Raw genomic sequence first — 17,863 nt, forward strand, 5'->3', positions numbered from 1 at the left:
GGATCTAGGCCCAAACAGAGACCTTGGGTCACATTTTCAAAAGTGCTTAAGTGACTTAGGAGCCGAAGCCCCATTTTCAGAAGTGACTTAAGCACTTAAGAGCTTAAATCCCATTGACTTTCAAGAAGAGTTAGGATCCTAAGTGTCAATTTTGAAGATGGGGCTTATGATCCTAAATCACATAAGTACTTTGGGAAATTTTACCTCTCGTTACAAGCCCTTCCAGTGATATATGGGCAGCAACCTGCAGCTCCTAACCGTCCCCGAGGGGGTTGTGTGCATCCAGAACATGGGCTGTAGGTGAGTGGCAGTGTGGTCCAATGGGTAGGGCACTGGACATGGCCCCATGGGTCCTGATCTCTATTTCCAGCTCATTCTGCTCCTCCTCCCACCCGTTCTCTATTGCAGTGTATTGCTCTTCAGTGTGGGGACTATTTCTAACTCGGTGTACGTGCAGCGCCTGACACAATGGGCCCCTGATCTGAGGCGGGGCCTTTGTGTGACAATATAATGCTGCTCCTAGTAAGTTCCCTGGATGACTCTCTCCTCTGCTTGATTCCAGGCACAGCGCTGGCGTAACGAAAACTACGAGAGGCCCGTGGACCTGGAAGGGTCAGGGGATGACGACCCCTTTGCGGATGATGAAAGTGACGACCTCTACTCGGGGTCTGGCTCGGGATGTAAGTATAGAGTAAAGGCCCCTAGGGGAGGGGATCAGATCAGAGCTCCCTGGCTGAATCCTGGGAGCTCTGCTGTTGCCTTCAGTGCTCGGCCTGTGAGGTGACTGGAGCATCAAGAGTGTCCTTCGTTCGGCTCCAGAGAAGGGAGTAAATTACAGCTCACCCATCCCCATGGGCACGTGCCCTCTCCCAGCCCCCAGGGGATTGTTTCTGCAGGGCGAGGTTCCCCGGCTGACAGCAGCTCTGGGGAGTTCTGTGCCTGGCCTTCGCATACAGGCCCTGCGGCGTTTGCAGGGTGCTGGCACGTGTCAGTGTTACAGGGGGCTCATTGCCTTTGTGAGGCGTCAGGGTGTCTGGGGTGGCTCCCGGCCGTGGGTACCAGCCGCAGGGCACAAACCCCAGACTGGCCGTGAGCTCCCAAGTATCAAGTGGGAACTCCTCATGCCCTATAACAGCCTTACCATGGAGTCACAGACAGTCCCTTTGGGCACGCTGATCTGTCTGGCCACCCAGGCAAGCCTGCCTTTGGGATAGATGGTCCCTTACACCAAACATCACAGTATTCAGCTTACTGCCGGTCACTTACCACAGGTCAATTGCACCTCAGATCTCAAACCAAAGACAACGTTTGTAGCCAATCCTATGAGAAACTAGCGAAAGGTTTATTGACTAACAAAAAGAAACGAGAGTTATTTACAAGGTTAAAACAGGTGAACGTACACACACAAATGAGGTTCTAAAAGCTAATCAAAGCTTGTCAGATAAGCAAGCTCTGTTGTCCCTGAGGGCTAACCCAGGCCAGGCCTGGGGATCTTTTGCTCAGGCTTAGACATTCTTGCCCCTCAGAGTCCAAGCAGCGTAGGATGCAGTTCCTTCCCATCGGGGATTTTTATTCCCTTCCCCCAGAGTCCACGCTGATGGGACGAGCCCACTCGCACGCCTCGTCTCCATGGTGTGGGGTGAGCCATCAACCAAGTCTTTTCTTCTCTGATGTTCTACGATGGCTCATTGGGTTCCCATGGGCCTTCTTGTGGGCAAGACCTGACACCTTGTGTGTAATCTAGTATTTCACACTCGGTAGCGCGTCTCTCCTGGCTGGGGGGTTTCCAGTTTCAGGGCAAATGTTTTTATAGTTATAAAGCAAACACTTGAATATTACCTCAGAGCCTGGGATACCGATCTGATCAGTGAGATTAATGCAGGTAGCAACTTCTAAGCATTTCTTAAAGTCCAAACACCAGGCACATCTCTGTAAAGCTAATCCCTGTTTCAGCAATACTAACACACAGGTGGGCCGGACTGGTGGCCTGCTCTGCATTTGGCAGTGTTCAGTGAGGCCTACGGGCCTGGGCACAAGCTGGCACCTGGTCTGCCAGCGTCCCCATGTGCACCCTTCTCCTCTCTATAGCTGGCACACTGATCCCCTTAACTCCTGCTGTAGGGCAGTCAGCCCCAAACCCTGGGCATGCCGGCCACCCCGATCCCAGTCCTGTGGCTCGTGACTTCTCGGGGAAATCCCTGCTTGCTTCTCACAGGGCCGTGACTCAGCCTCACTTTTGCCTCCGTTGTAGATTTTGAGCAGGAGTCTGGGATCGAGACGGCGGTGAGGCTCCGCGCGGACACGCTCCCCACCACCCCGGCCGTGCTGCCTGTCACATCCGTGCAGCCCGTGGCAACTCCCTTTGAAATGCTGCCTGCAGAGGAAACCACCCCTGAGCAGGCGACCAGCGTCCTGTACATCCCCAGGGTGACAGAGGCACCGGTGATTCCCAGCTGGAAAGCAACTACCACCAGTGCCACAGCCAGTGACACCCCGCCACCCACAACGGCTGCCGCCGCTGCTGCTGCCAGCCCCACCACTCCCACTGCCAAGCCAACAACCGTCCGGAGGATCCTGCCCCCCTTCGTCACGACGACGGCCACAACGCGGGCCACCACCCTGGAAATGCCGGCCGCAGCCGTGACGGAAGCCAGCACGGTCACGGAGGCTGCCACGTCCCGGCTCGTCACCCCCAGCACTGCCAGGCCCAGAGCCGGCCCAAAGTCGAGCACCTCCAGGACCGTGGTCGTCACAGAGAAAAACACTGTCTTGCCGCTGCCGGCTGCTACCTTGGCCCCCACGGACGCACCCCAGGTATGGAACAAGGGCAGATCTACCCTGGGTCACTGAAGGGGTGGAATCCTCTGCCCCACCCCCAGGCTTGAGAGCCCAGGCTCTGGCCTGAGCTGCAGTGTCACAGCAATGTCCACACAGCTCTGAGCACTGCGCGAGCGAGAGGGTGGGGGAGGGTGAAAGCTCGGGTCTACATAGGAATGGAGGAACGGCCAGACTGGGTCAGACCAAAGGTCCACCTAGCCCAGTATCCCGTCTTCCAACAGTGGCCAATGCCAGGTGCCCCAGAGGGAATGATCAGAACAGGGAATCCATCCCCTGTCGCCCATTCCCAGCTTCTGGCAAACAGAGGCTAGGGACACCATCCCTGCCCAGCCTGGCTAACAGCCATTGATGGACCCACCAACCATGAACTTACTGAATTCTTTTTTTCTGAGTCATTTCCTGCCAGACAGAGGAGGGCACCTCAGAGGGAGCTCCAAGAAGAGCAACAAAAACAACCGGGGAGGTGTAAGGATCAGAATGTAGGAGGCAAAAGACCCCGAGTGGAGATAGGCTAAGCAATGGCCTCGGAGGGGGTGGGGGGCGTAGCGCTCCATGGGTATCTGGTTGTGCAGGAAATGAGGAGAGGGGAGAACGGGTTAGGACAGCACAGGAGGGCTCAGCTGGCCAATGGGGTGGGACCGTGCAGCACAGATCGGTAAGCGAGTGACTTCCTGAGACAGATCTGCTGCATAGTGTCCTCACTGCTCGAGTCCTTTGAATCACACCCCTAGTTAGACTGGTCCAATTTTCAAGTGTAGACGAGGCCTCGGACTCCGTGCGTGCTCCGTGCTAGTGACATGCTGGAAGGTGGCACGTGGCCCTTTGCTGGACATAATGCCCGAAGCCACGTCACTCGCAGCCGGCAGGGGGGTCGACCCCGATGGGGTCAGGACAAGGGGTTCCAGCCCAGAGCTCTGAGCACAAATCCAAGGTGACCTTGTGGGGAAAGGGGTGGGGGCTGGTCTACACACACTGTTTGCACTGGTATAACTCTGTTGGGTAGGGGGGACATTGGTACAACCCAAGCATGGCCGCAGGTGTGTCAGTATAGTGGTGCCTGTGGAGGTATAGTTTATCCATGCTGGAAGAGGACTCGGATCACTGCATTCATGCTACGGTTAGTATCCCGGGACCGTTCAAGTGGTGAAATTTCTATGGGCCAGGTCCTTAAGCAAAGCAGCAAGGGACACAGGTGTCGGCTGGGCCTTGTGCGCAGGGGCGGCTTTGTAAAGACAAAGCCGGGAAGGATGGGATCGGGTCGGATCCTGCAGCCACCGCTTTGCACCCTGAGCGCTGGCATTTCCAAAGCCCAGCTCCCCTGGGCTCCTTTGAACGTCCCAGCCATGGTGTATGAATGGGACGAGCACCGCCGACCGTGCTCCTGGAGAGGCACAAAGCTGCATTGGTCAGAAACGGCTTCGCCACATTGAAATAATAATGCAAAGCCCCTGAGTGTCCCATCCTCTTATCCCTCCAGCCGCTTAATTCCTCTCTCCAGCATGTTCACTGTCTGTCTTAGGAGGAGAAGGGGCTTCGCTGAGGGAGTCAGCAATGTGAATTTTTCCGGGGGGGAGAAGGGAACAACCGACGTCGGGATGGTCTTGGTGGGTTTTTTTACCGACCTGAAGGTTTAGGAAGCATTGAATGAAGTGATGACCTAGCAGGACGTGGACAGAGCTGTGTGGGGTGCAGGATTCTTCTCACACCCAGGCCTGCCAACAGGGGGGAGCAAAGGGGGTAATTGCCCAGAGGCCCGGGCGATTTAAAAGAGCCCGGGGGCCCTGGCTGCCGTTTTTCACTGTTTTGCCCTGGGGCCCGGAATTGCTGTCGGCCCCCACCCCCTGCGCCTTCCATCTCTGCCTTTGCTTCTCACCCCTAATTGTTTCTTGGTACGTCTCGTTCCCAGGCCTGGCCCCTAAATTGCCTCGTTCCTTTATCGGTTTGCTTGCCGGGCGCGTGGGGCTGTGCAGACCGTAGCTGTGCGTGGCCGAGTTTGGGGTGGAAATGCTCTTGACAGAAGTACAGAGAGAATCAGGGCCGTGCCCGGGGCTGGTCTGTTCTTTCTCACTGGGCATTACTCTTAATGCTGACGGCTCAGAAATCCAGGTCTGTCCCAGCCTGTCCTGGGAGCCTTCCCACTAAAACAGCTCCCAGTCTGGCTGTTTGCGTGTCCTGCCCTTTGGGTCTGATGAGCTGTGGGTGATGGAGGGAGGAGCTCCCTGGCCCAGCCTGTGCCCATCCCATTGCGGGTGTTGAAGATCAGTGCAAGGACCTCAAATTTGTGCCAGTGCTGAGGAGGGCGCCAGTGTAGCGAGTGGTGGCCTGAACAGCAGGTTGAGTCAGCTGGAGGTTGAAGGCCATTGTATTTATTCCCAGGCACGGGGTAGTTCTTAGGCACACAGATTGCCGCTAGGACCTGGAGTAGCAGCGATGAGGCTACGAGCGCTGCAAAGTGCTGTGCTTGGAGAGCAGACGTCTTTTGTTTGGGGTGACCTCCGGGGCTGGCAAGACAAGCCGAGGTTTGAGTCAAGGGAAGGTCACTGCGGAGCAAGGGCAGATGGCCCCTGCCCGTGTCCTCAGGTGCCTGACACAACCTCAGGGATGGAGCTGGCTGTTGAATGATTGATCCAGAGACAGGCTCTCTGCAGAGGGGCAGCAGGCGGAGCACAGATGGGTGATCTGAGACCAGCTCCCAAGCCATGGCGGTGGAAGCAGTTGAGAGGAAGGCTGGCTTTATGGTCAGACACTCCGGGTTCGGTTCCTGGCTGTCCCTCTCGCCTGTTGGGTGACTGTAGGCAAGTCACTTCCCCTCACTGTCCCCAGCTGAAGAATGGGGCTAATGATCCTGACCCACCTTGTAAAGCGCTGTGAGATCTGCTCAGATCTGGGTCCAAGCTTTGAACTCAGGCCCTGTTTTTGCTTTTCTGCAAGCTGACCTAACCGGTCCCATGGGAGTTGGGCACCTAACCTGCTTAGGTGCGTTGGAAAATCCGTCAGGCACCTATCTGCATCTTTAGACACCTGAACAGTGGTGTGAATCTGGCCTTTGCAATCTAAGTGAGCTCCAATGACATAGGAACATAAGACCAGCCATACTGGGTCAGACCAAAGGTCCATCTAACCCAGTGTCCTGTCTTCTGACAGTGGCCAATGCTGGATACTTCAGAGGGAATGAACAGAACAGGGCAATTTATTGAATGATCCATTCCCTGTCATTCAGTCCCAGCTTCTGGCTGTCAGAGGTTTAGGGACACCCAGAGGAGGGGTGACCATCTTGGCTATTGATGAACCTATCCTCCAGGAACTTATCTAATTCTTTTTCATATCCAGTTATACGTTTGGCCTTCACAACATCCCCTGGCAATGAGTTCCACAGGCTGAGTGTGCGTTGTGTGAGGAAGCACTTCCTTCTGTTCGCTTTAAACCTGCTGCCTATTAACTTCTTTGGGTCATTGTGTTATGTGAAGGGGTAAATTAACACTTCCTTATTCACGTTCTCCACACCAGTCATGATCTTATAGACCTCGATCACATCCCCCCACCCCACAGCTGTCTCCTTCGGAACCTGAACAGTCTTTTTAATCTCTCCTCATATGGAAGCTGGTCCATGCTCCAAAATCAGCTTTGTTGCCCTTCTCGATACTTTTTCCAATTCTAATTAGGGCTGTCAAGCGGTTAAAAAAATTAATCGCGATTAATCGTGCGATTAAAAAAGTTAAACACTAAGAGAATACCGTTTATTTAAATATTTTGGGATGTTTCCCACATTTTCAAATACACCGATTTCAATTACAACATTGAATACAACGTGTTCAGTGCGCACTTTATATTTATTTTTTATTACAAATATTTGCACTGTAAAAAAACCAAAGGAATAGTATTTTTCAATTCACCTCATACAAGCACTGTAGTGCAATCTCTTTATCATGAAAGTTGAACTTACAAGTGTAGAATTATGTACAAGAAACCCTGCATTAAAAAATAAAACAATCTAAAACTTAAGAGTCTACAAGTCCACTCAGTCCTACTTCACCCAGTCGCTCAGACAAGCAAGTTTGGTTACAATTTGCAGGAGATAATGCTGCCTGCTTCTTGTACACAATGTCCAGGGCCGGCTCCAAGGTTTTGCCACCCCAAGCGGCGGGGAAAGAAAAAAAAGCCAGAATCGCAATCGGCAGCACTTCGGCGGCAGCTCCACTGCGTTGCTTCATTCTTTGGTGGCAATTCGGCAGCAGGTCCTTCCCTCCGAGAGGGACTGAGGGACCTGCCGCTGAAGAGCCAGACGTGCCTCCCCTTTCCATTGGCCGCCCCAAGCACCTGCTTGCTGCGCTGGTGCCTGGAGCCGGCCCTGCAATGTCACCTGAAAGTGAGAACAGGCAGTCACATGGCACTGTTGTAACCAGCGTCGCAAGATATTTACGTGCCAGATGTGCTAAAGATTCATACGTCCTTTCATGCTTCAAGCACCATTCCAGAGGACATGCGCCCATGCTGATGACGGGTTCTGCTTGATAACAGTCCAAAGCAGTGCAGACCGACGCATGTTCATTTTCATCCTGAGTCAGATGCCACCAGCAGAAGGTTGATTTTCTTTTTTGGTGGTTCGGGTTCTGTAGTTTCCACATCAGAGTGTTGCTCTTTTAAGACTTCTGAAAGCATCCTCCACACCTCGTCCCTCTCAGATTTTGGACGGCCGTCACATTCTTAAATCTTGGGTCGAGTGCTGTAGCTATCTTTAGAAATCTCACACTGGTACCTTCGTTGCGTTTTGTCAAAGCTGCTGTGAAAGTGTTCTTAAAATGAAAAAGTACATAAGAGGTTGTTGCAAGGGGAGGCAGAATTTTTTTTCTTCTTAACCACTGAAGATAGGACAAGAAGCAATGGACTTAAATTGTAGCAAGGGAGGTGTAGGTTGCACATCAAGAAAAGCTTCCTAACTCTCAGGGTGGTTAAGCACTGGAATAAATTGTCTAGGGAGGTTGTGGAATCTCCATCACTGGAGATTTGTAAGAGCAGGTTAGACAAATACCTGTCAAAGATGGTCTAGATAATTCTTAGTCCTGCCATGAGTGCAGGGGACTGGACTAGCTGACCTCTCGAGGTCCCTTCCAGCTCTATGATTGTATGATTCTATGTACTGGGTCATCATCCGATGCTGCTGTAACATGAAATATATGGCAGAATGTGGGTAAAACAGAGCAGGGGACACACAATTCTCCCCCAAGGAGTTCAGTCAAAAATTTAATTAACGCATTATTTTTTTAATGAGTGTCATCAGCATGGAAGCATGAACTCTGGAATGGTGGCTGAAACATGAAAGGGCATATGAATGTTTAGCATCTCTGGCCATAAATACCTTGCAATGCCAGCTACAAAAGTGCCATGAGAACACCTGTTCTCACTTTCTGGTGACATTATAAATAAGAAGCAGGCAGCATTATCTCCTGGAAATGTAAATAAACTTGTTCATCTGAGCGATTGGCTCAACAAGAAGTAGGACTGAGTGGACTTGTAGGCTCTAAAGTTTTACATAGTTTTGTTTTTGAGTGCAGTTATGTAACAAAAAAAAATCTACATTTGTAAGTTACACTTTCACAATAAGAGGTTGCACTACAGTACTTGTATGAAGTGAATTGAAATATACTATTTCGTTTATCATTTTTACAGTGCAAGTATTTGTAATAAAAAATAATCTCAAGTGAGCACTGTACACTTTGTATTCTGTGTTGTAACTGAAATCAATATATTTGAAAATGTAGAAAAATATCCAAAAATATTTAATAAATTTCAATTGGTATTCTATTATTTAACAGTGTGATTAATTGTGATTAATTGTTTTAATTGCTATTACTTTTTTTGAGTTAATCGCGTGAGTTAATCGTGTGATTAATCAAAGGCCCTGATTCTAATATATCTTTTTTGAGATGGGGCGACCAGAGTTGCATGCAGTGTTCAAGATGTGGGTGTACCATGCATTTGTATAGAGGCATTATGATTTTACCGTCTTATTATCTATCCCTTTCCTAATGGTTCCTAACCTTCTGTTCACTTTTTTGACCACCACTGCACATTGAGTGGATGTTTTCAGGGAACTATCCACAGTGACTCCAAGATCTCTTTCTTGAGTGGTAACAGCTAATTTAGATGCCGTCATTTTGTCGGTATAGTTGGGATTATGTTTTCCAATGTGCATTACTTTGCATTTATCAATATTGAATTTCATCTGCTATTTTGTTGCCCAGTCACCCAGTTTTGGGAGATCCCTTTGTAACTCTTCGCAGTCTGCCTGGGACTTAACTCTCTTGAGTAACTCGACAAAACACAGTGCTATGTCCTGATGTATCAGTGTCCATTGGACAAACTCTCCAGAGTGACAGCCTTATATTATTATGGTCTGGTAGCTCCTAAGGCTACCAGACCATAATAATAGGCACCGTCCAGATGCACTGAGGGATATCGACACTGCAGCCGGGAGCTAGCCGTAAACTGCCCATGAACTGGTCAGAGAGGGACCTCCCCGGATGCTCAGAAGTGTGACATACGGGAAATACTGCCGCAAACGAGCTCTGTACTTGAGCTCAGGTTTTACAGCAGCCCATAAACAGCCGAGGGAAACCCCGCCAGTGCTGCCGCAAGTGTGAATGGGGGCCCCCAATCAGTGGCGCCACACCTCGATGCAGCACGTATGGAGCGCGACCCATGGAGCTCGCAGCCCCAGCAGGCTCCTGAGGCGTGACTGCAGCCCCTGGCTCAAAGCTACCGCCAGCAGCGATAGCGGTGAAGCAAGCCCCAGCAGCGATAGCGGTGAAGCTACCCCCAGCAGCGATAGCGGTGAAGCAAGCCACAGCAGCCTGGGACGCGGCCCCTTGGCTCTGTACCCGAGGCCCTGGGCAGGAGGGGCCAGCCCGGGTAGCCAGCCATGCTGCGGTGGCTTCGCAGCTGTTGTTACTCGAGCCAGCTGGGTCGAACGTAGCTCCAGCATGTCTACACCTAGTGCAGTCACGCTCCCCATGGCAGTGTAGACACCCTCAGTGAGGGCTGCTCTCTGCAGACAAAGAGTGGGAGGGTAACCAGAGGCACCAAGAAATGAGGTGACTTGCCCCCAGGTCTCCTAGCCGCAGGCCCTGTCTGCCAGACAATGCTCCCCATGCAAAGGGATGGAAAAACCAGTGTCCCTGCACAGCTCCGGCATGGGTCTCATGTGGTTTGCAGGTGGCGATGGATTCGTTTCCCTGCATCTTTTACAAGTTCCTCATGCCGTCTCCTGCTCCCTCCCTGGCCAGCCCCACTGCTCTGCAGTTATTCATTTGTGTAGCATTTCCTGCCCCTTGGGTCGCGCAGGCAGTGGGCTTAATCCGCTGATCTCTCGGATCCAAAGGCCCGAAGCGTCTGTTTGAAGGAAGCAGTGACTGAGATGCGGAGTTACTTGTCTAAATGAGTTCCCCTTTCTCTGCATCACTCCGGGCTCCCTCCGGCCGTCAGTTAATCTCTGTCACAAAAGGAGGCAGACGCACACTCCCCGGGAGCCCGCAAGCCCAGGGGCTTGTTTTAAAGGCAGTGGGGCAAGGGAGAGGACCCACTGCTGCCTGCCGGCCTCGTCTAGCCTGAGAAGCAGCTGCGCTGCTCGGCAGGCCTGGAGACTGACTGTGGCATGGCAGGTCCTGATAGTGAACACAGGGATCGCGGTGACTGGGGAGCCAGGCATCGCTCCTGAGGGGCTGGGGACGGGAGGGTGCTAGCTCAAGGGGTCTGGCTCTGTAGCAGCTCAGCTAATGGAACTAAAGCTGGCGGGTAGGCTGGACTGTGGGGATCGGGCCCGCAGGTGGCTGGCGGGTCGGTTGGCCTGCAGGGATCGGGCCGTGGGGAGCTGGCCTGCAGGGATCAGGCTGTGAGGGAGCTGGCGGGTAGGCTGGACTGTGGGGATCGGGCCCGCAGGTGGCTGGCGGGTCGGTTGGCCTGCAGGGATCGGGCCGTGGGGAGCTGGCCTGCAGGGATCAGGCTGTGAGGGAGCTGGCGGGTAGGCTGGCCTGTGGGGATCGGGCCCGTGGCGGGCTGGCGGGTAGGCTGGCCTGCAGGGATCGGGCCGTTGGGAGCTGGCCTGCAGGGATCAGGCTATGGGGAGCTGGCGGGTAGACTGGCCCGCGGGGATCGGGCCCGCGGGGGGCTGGCGGGTAGGCTGGCCTGCAGGGATTTGGGCCGTGGGGAGCTGGCCTGTGGGGATCGGGCCCGCGGGGATCGGGCCCGCAGGGGGCTGATGGGGAGGCTGGCCTGCAGGGATTTGGGCCGTGAGGATCGGGCCCGCGGGGATGGGGCCCACGGGGGGCTGGCGCGGAGGTTGGCCTGCAGGGATCGGGCCGTGGGGAGCTGGCCTGTGGGGATTGGGCCCGCGGGGGGCTGGCGGGTAGGTTGGCCTGCAGGGATCGGGCCCACGGGGAGATGGCGGGGAGGCCGGCCTGCAGGGATCGGGCCCGTGGGTGGGGGAGGGGGGAGGTTGGCCTGCAGATGGAAAGCGAAACAGGCCCAGATGCAGAGTCTGGCTCCAGCTGGGAGCTGCCCTGTAGCTGAGGGATGTTGGGCTCAGGTGTGCGACAGGGTGTTGGGGCCACAACGCCGTCCCCAGCAAAGTCGAGCTTGTGACTCCAGCTCATCCGCCAGCAGCTCTGGGGCCAGGCTCTAAGTGTGGCTGAAGGGAGACAGGGAAGAGGCCCCTTGGGTCCCCTCGGGGCAGAGCACAGGATTGGACCCCGGCGGGGGAGCTTTCCGGCGCCCTCAAACGCTTGAATTTTGTTGTGACAGATGCTAGCCCGTGAGGACAGACCCTCCTGACGATGACTGTTCATCGAGCTCACTCAGCCCCGCAGTTCTCAGGACTCTGCCCCCAGCACAAGAGCAGAATCAGGGGCACTTACTGACCCCACCAGGGAAAACCATCAGGAGTGGATCCAAAACCGCCCCTGCCTCTCTGCCTTTGGAGTCTATCTCTGCAGGCTCTGGAGCGAGTGAAGTCCAGGGCCAAACCCACTGCTGGAGCTGAGCAAATCACTGACTTCTCAGTTCAGTGGCCTAAACCTAAAAATCACTTTGAGTAGAACGAAACATTTTGTTCCATATCAGTTGATTTGAAATTAACGTTTCTTTTATTTTTTGTTTTTTTCCATTTCCTTTGTGGCTGTTCCCCCTCCCCCTCCCCCTTCTGTTGTTGTTGGTTTGTTTTTAAATAGAATTAGCTAAATTTTGAAACAAACAGTTTTCTCATGCACCAGCTGTGGCAGGCAGCAGAGGAGACGCAGTTTGCTCCAGGCCCTGCGCCATGCACGCAGAGGGGAGGAGGTGACCCGAGTAATAGAGCCAGTCTGAATGATTAAACTGCAACATTTTCCCACTAGAAAATGCAGTTTTATCAAAAATGAAAAAAAAAGCAGGAAAATGGCATTTTCAACAACATTTTTGGATGGGAAATTCCAGAGAGAAACAAAACTTTTTGTTACATTTGGTTGCAAATTGAAAATTTTGCTTTGGTGTTTGAAAAATGTTCAAAATGTTGAAATTTCGATTTTGGGTTTTTCCCCGTCACATGCCTAGAGGTATTCCCCACCCCTCCCCTTTTTAGACACTGCAGCTTTTCAAATATCTCCAGTTTTGAGTGAGTTTCAGCGTAGGAGCGTTTCAGCATTTTTTCCCCTTTTGCCACTCGGTTGCTTTTGAAAGTTGGAGAAGTTGTGAAAAATTACAGGGCAGAGGAAAGAAAGAAAATAAGAAACCCGAGACATAAATGATTGTGTTGTGCTCAATGGCAACAAGGAAAAAATTAGAGTGTTTCAGAAAAATGTTTTGTGAAAAATGGCTGATTTCAAACCCTGTGAAACGGAAACAATTGCAGATCTTTTTGCACTAAATTGTCAGTCCGTTTTTCGATCAGCTCTCGGCCAGAAAGTCAAGTGATGATAAATCCTAGTGCTCTGGAGAAGCTGGGATCCAAGATTTCAGTTTGGTCCATTATGGAGACAAGCTATTTGCAAGATTCAGGTCCAGATCTAGGCTGGGATTTTGAACAGCTCTAAAACACTCAGGGGTATGGAGGAGGGGAGGAGGGGAGGTTTGGTTCAGGCCAATCTGGTTTTAAAGGCTGGGTGCTTATTGGTGTCAGCCAAGATAGAATCATAGCTCTGTAGCAGCTCAGCTAATGGAACTAAAGCAGGATCAGGCCCGCAGGGAGCTGGCGGGTAGGTTGGCCTGTGGGGATCGGGCCCATAGGGAGCTGGCGGGACCTCGCGAGGTCGTCTAGTCCAGTCCCCTGCACTCAAGGCAGGACTAAGTATTATCTAGACCATCCCTGACAGCTGTTAGTCCGACCTGCTCTTAAAAGTCCCCCAAGATGGGGCTGTCTAATGCTCCTTGCGATCTGGCGGGACAGTTCAAGGAAGCTGTAAGATGGGCTGGACTGACCCAGCTACCCGGCGCTCAGCCCCAGCTCGCCCGACTCGCCTGCCCCCAGGTGGTGCCACACTGCAATAGCTGCCTCGGCTCCCAAAGTCTCTCTCGCTGCCTCGGCCGGGGGCGGGAATGGAGCTGGGGAGATCTGGCAGGGGAAAGGCAGAGCGAAGCTCAAAGCCGCTTCTCCTCACGGTTTGTCCTCCAAGCCTTTGGATGACTGACTCTCTCTCCTCCTCCATCTCGTTCCCTTCCCCAGACCGAGCCGCTGGACGTGACCGTGTCCACGGCCCTCGACAACGAGCTGGAGGTCCCTGTCAGCGGAGGGCCCAGCGGGGACTTCGAAATCCGCGAGGAGGAAGACACGACTCGGCCCGAGCTCAATAACGAAGTGATCGCCGCGGTTACCCTGGCAGCGGGGCCGGGGCTGGGGAAGAATGCAGAGCCCGGCCTCATAGACAATACGATAGACTCTGGGAACTCGGCTGCCCAGCTCCCCCAGAAAAACATCCTGGAGAGGAAAGAAGTGCTAATAGGTGAGGCCTGACGCTCTGGTGCTGACGGGGAGTTCGAAACTCTGCAAAAGGCCCTAATGACCCCTCACCACCCTGACCTCCACGCAGTTGACTGGGAGGCGGGTGGGGCAGAAAGGGAGGTAGGCAAATAAAAAGGCCCCCGATTGTTAAATCTGTCGGGGGGGGGGGTGTTCAATGGTGATTTTTGGATGCCTGGGGTCAGCAGTGCTGTCGGTGGCCAGGAGACCCCGTTGTCCCGCTCACTGACCGGCTCTTTCCTTTGTTCTCCGTTGCAGCTGTCATCGTGGGCGGCGTGGTCGGGGCGCTCTTCGCTGCCTTTCTGGTCATGCTGCTCATCTACCGGATGAAGAAGAAGGACGAAGGGAGCTACACACTGGAGGAGCCAAAGCAGGCGAACGTCACATACCAAAAGCCCGACAAGCAGGAGGAGTTCTATGCATAAACAGAGCCCAGAGTGCCTCTCTCTCCGTTTCACTCGATTTCTGGTTCAACGTCCCTCTGCCCCCACCCTCCCCCAGCCAATCTCTCTCTCTCGCTCTCTCTCTGATGGGACTGTGAGTTGAACAAACAAACAAACACTATAATAAAAAGAAAAAAAAAAACAGCTTCAGTTAAAATATATACAAATAAAGCGTCACCGATTTAAAACGAATCCCGTAACCTTTCTCCAGCGGACGCAGCGTTTGCAGGGGACAGCAAGCGTGAGGAGCGAACGGGCAGCCAACTTTCAGTGCCTATGCGAACCCTCCTCGGACGAGAGCATGCTTGGGTGGTCATTTTCCTGATGATGGTTGGAGTTTCCTGGGTTTACCAAACAACACGACTGACTCTGAGATCTGAACACCTGTTACCAGAATTGGGGTAGGGGTGGGAGTTTGGGGAGCGGGAGGGGTTTCTTTCTTTCTGTGGGGTTGGGGATTTGGTTTCTTACTGGGACTCGCTGCTCCATGGCTCTATTCGGAAAGAGGATGCGACTGTCAAATACAATTTCAAGCCTTGTAAAAGCACAATGAGATGAAACAGCTAATGCTGCGGTTTGCTCTCGGAATGAAAACTGGCCAGTGGGCTGGAGCCGAGCTTTTAGAGCACCTCCTCAGAGAGTTCACATAGCTGCAGGGAGCCCCGGTTGGCAGTTTGGGTGTGGATCCCTTCCTCACACTGCTTCACTTCATTGCATTGCTGTGCACAGCCAGAGACCTTAAGTGTATAGAAACCATGTTTGGGGGGCTGGCCAGGGGCTTGGTTGAAAGGGACCTTGCTTTTGCTGGGTTTTCACTGTGACGAACAAAACTCAGCTAGCGCAGTATTCCCTGCTCTTTGCAAACAACCAGCGCTGGTGGTTTTAAGGGAACCAGGATAATGGGGGCAGGGGAGATTGACAAGAACAACAAGAGGCTAAGAGGTCTTCTGTGTTCCTTTGAATGTGATACTATTTCACAGACCTCACCCAGCCGTGATTTGCAGCCGTTCTCCTCAGATGTTGTTTGGTGATAGCTCCTGTCAAATTGCAGATACCCCAGGAAATTAAGAAAATAAAGGAGACAACGGTAGGTTTTCAAGGGTCACTGTCAGGTCACATTAGCTCCATGATGTATCATTTATTAAATCCAAGATTGATATGTTTCCATTATTTTTTTTTTTAGTTTTTAGTTTTAAAACTCCTGTTCAAACTTTACAGCTAGGACCTGATTGACTTCCAATGAGCTTTGGATCAGCTTTGCATGGGAGCCCAAAAGGGAAACCAACTAGAAGCAACCGTCAAACTGACTAATGCATTTTGAATCCTCTGAGGTGCGTTTAGGATGGAAAGGACATAAGTGGCACGAGGGCCCGATCCAGAGCCCAGGGATTGGGCCCATAGGGTGGAACATTCAGTGAGAAATTTGACTTGGCCGGCTTTAATAATCTAAAGGGCTGTTCACGATACAGTTAAGGAAACTGGGTTTTTAAAAAGATGATTTGGATCTGGACCACGTTCCTTTGAGGCCCTCACTTTGCTATTGTGTTTAATTTAAAAATTTTTTAAAAAGCAGTCAACATCTTTATGTCACCTACTAGTCTGACTCTTTGAACCTTTCCCAAGGCTGACTCGCGAGTGGAGGTTTATCAGTAAACTAATGGCTAACGTGGGCATTTAGCTCAGGCAGTATAGACACAGGCATTTACACATTCTGATGTGCTTGGGTCAATCCCCACAAATAACCAGCCCGTGGAACTCTCTCGTGGATCAGTGTGGGCACCCGTAATTGGGAACAGGATATGCCTTGTGAGGGACCTTGGGGACTCGTCTTAGTGGGCCATGCCGGGGACGAACTGCTCATGGAGCCAGAAAAAGTTTCGGCATAGCCCAGAGAACAAAGCGGCTCTGGCACGTGGATGGGAGAGGAGAATAGTGGCCAAAGCAAACATTCGGTGATACCAGCTGGTATCTGGTGAAAGGCACAAGAATGACAACCCGGGCTTGGTTCTGATGTCACGATGTCAGCAGAGTTATTCCTCATTGATCCCGGTGTAACTGACAGCAGAATGAGGCTGTCGGTCATATGAAAAGGCCCCTCCAGGGCTGCCAGGAGGTGAGAACCAGATGTTTCAAGGTTGGATGCAAATCTGGATGGAGGGTTTTTTCCCCACCAGCTTTAGGCTGAGATTTTTTTCAAAAGGGACTTTGATTTTGAGTGTCTTTATTTCTAGGTTCTGTATTGAGACCTTAAAGGGAGCTAATTCTCTGGGGTGGATTCTGAAAATCAAGCCCCTTAAAGGTGTCTCAGTTTGGGCACCCCAAAGACTGAGGCAACCAAAAATCATTAGTCCCCTTTGAAAGACAAGGTCCTAATCTTTTGAGACTATATTAAAATCTCCAAGCTTAATCTAAAGTTTGCTTTTCTCAGCTTCCTCATTAATCTGCTCCATTCTATTTTTTCCCTTACTAGTCTGAAGTACTGTAATACAACTTTTTCTTTTAATCCACGTTTGACCTCTCAGCTGGTATTAAGTTGTAATCCCGATACTTAAATCTTTTACAGGTTCGGAAGGGAGTAACGATCTCAAAATGTGAGTGTTAGAGCAGGCTGAAAAATCCTTCTTTGCTTTCTCTTAAAAGCATTTAAAGTACAAAAAGACAAAAATATAGTTAGTTAAAACACTGATCAGAGTTGACCAATGTCTTAATTTATTGTCCAGTAGCTGCTGCTACCAATCTCTTTCTGTGTCTCTCTTGGACTGGAAAGCAGATGTGATCTCAAGGAGATTTTTATCTTGGTTTGTAGCACACCTTTTCTTTAAAAAAAAATTAAAATCAGTCACCAATAGGCCCTTCCAACTGTCTCAGCTATCCAGAAGTGAAAGGGTAGATGTAAGACTAAACAGCTAGGAATAATCACTCCAGATGTGTTTGATGTCTGCTCTTCTGTGCATAGGCTGGGGGACTGGAAGTAGCTATACCATGAATGTGGCTTCCTGTATCTTAATTTGTTGGAGGAAATCATCCAAGAACTGTCAGTAATCAAATGCTGCAAGGATTTGATCCACAGCCCATCAGAATCATAGGAAAGACTCTTCTTGACGTCAGTGGGGTTAGGATTGTGGGACCCAACTGGAAGTCAATGGGAGTTGGAGGATTAACTCCTTTGGGTACTTTTGAAAATCCTGCTATCAACACATGAAGAATATGAGTTTCTCCAGGGGGTTTGGTGAGACTCCTGGTGTGAGCCGTGATCAAAGGGAGGGAAGGGTGGAAAGCAGGTGGTTTCCCCCAGCTATTGATCCAGTAATGAAACAGGAAATGCATTATGAAAATCAACTCGCGGTAGGTACCGTGCAAGGCAGCATCTTACCAAACCCTGGGCTTGTGTGGCTAGGGGACATGGTGCAAATCTTTGGTTACCTTCTCTGCTTCCCTTTCCTACCTGCTTCAAATGCTGATTGGTTTATAGGGCCTAATTCGGTGAGATGCTGAGTGCACTCAGCTCCAATGGGCTCGTAGTCAAGAAAGGAAACCCCCAAATGGGATTTCAGTGATTCCACATCTGCGCCTGCTGCCTCTTATCCCATGACCTGCA

General features: G+C 51.7%; 1 protein-coding gene across 1 annotated transcript in view; it reads left to right on the top strand.

The window, feature by feature from the left end:
- The window catches only part of SDC3 (syndecan 3), a 186,403-nt gene extending 170,975 nt beyond the window's left edge, over nt 1-15,428 (top strand). Inside the window, exons 2-5 of the mRNA XM_044997671.1 lie at nt 563-680; nt 2,252-2,814; nt 13,529-13,805; nt 14,081-15,428. Of these exons, the coding sequence (XP_044853606.1) occupies nt 563-680; nt 2,252-2,814; nt 13,529-13,805; nt 14,081-14,247 (1,125 nt within the window). The 3' untranslated portion in view covers nt 14,248-15,428. The remainder of the gene's footprint in view (nt 1-562; nt 681-2,251; nt 2,815-13,528; nt 13,806-14,080) is intronic.
- Nucleotides 15,429-17,863: the final 2,435 nt, after the last annotated feature.

This window comes from Mauremys mutica, chromosome 23 (genome assembly GCF_020497125.1).
Source record: "Mauremys mutica isolate MM-2020 ecotype Southern chromosome 23, ASM2049712v1, whole genome shotgun sequence".
Classification (NCBI taxonomy): Eukaryota; Metazoa; Chordata; order Testudines; family Geoemydidae; genus Mauremys; species Mauremys mutica.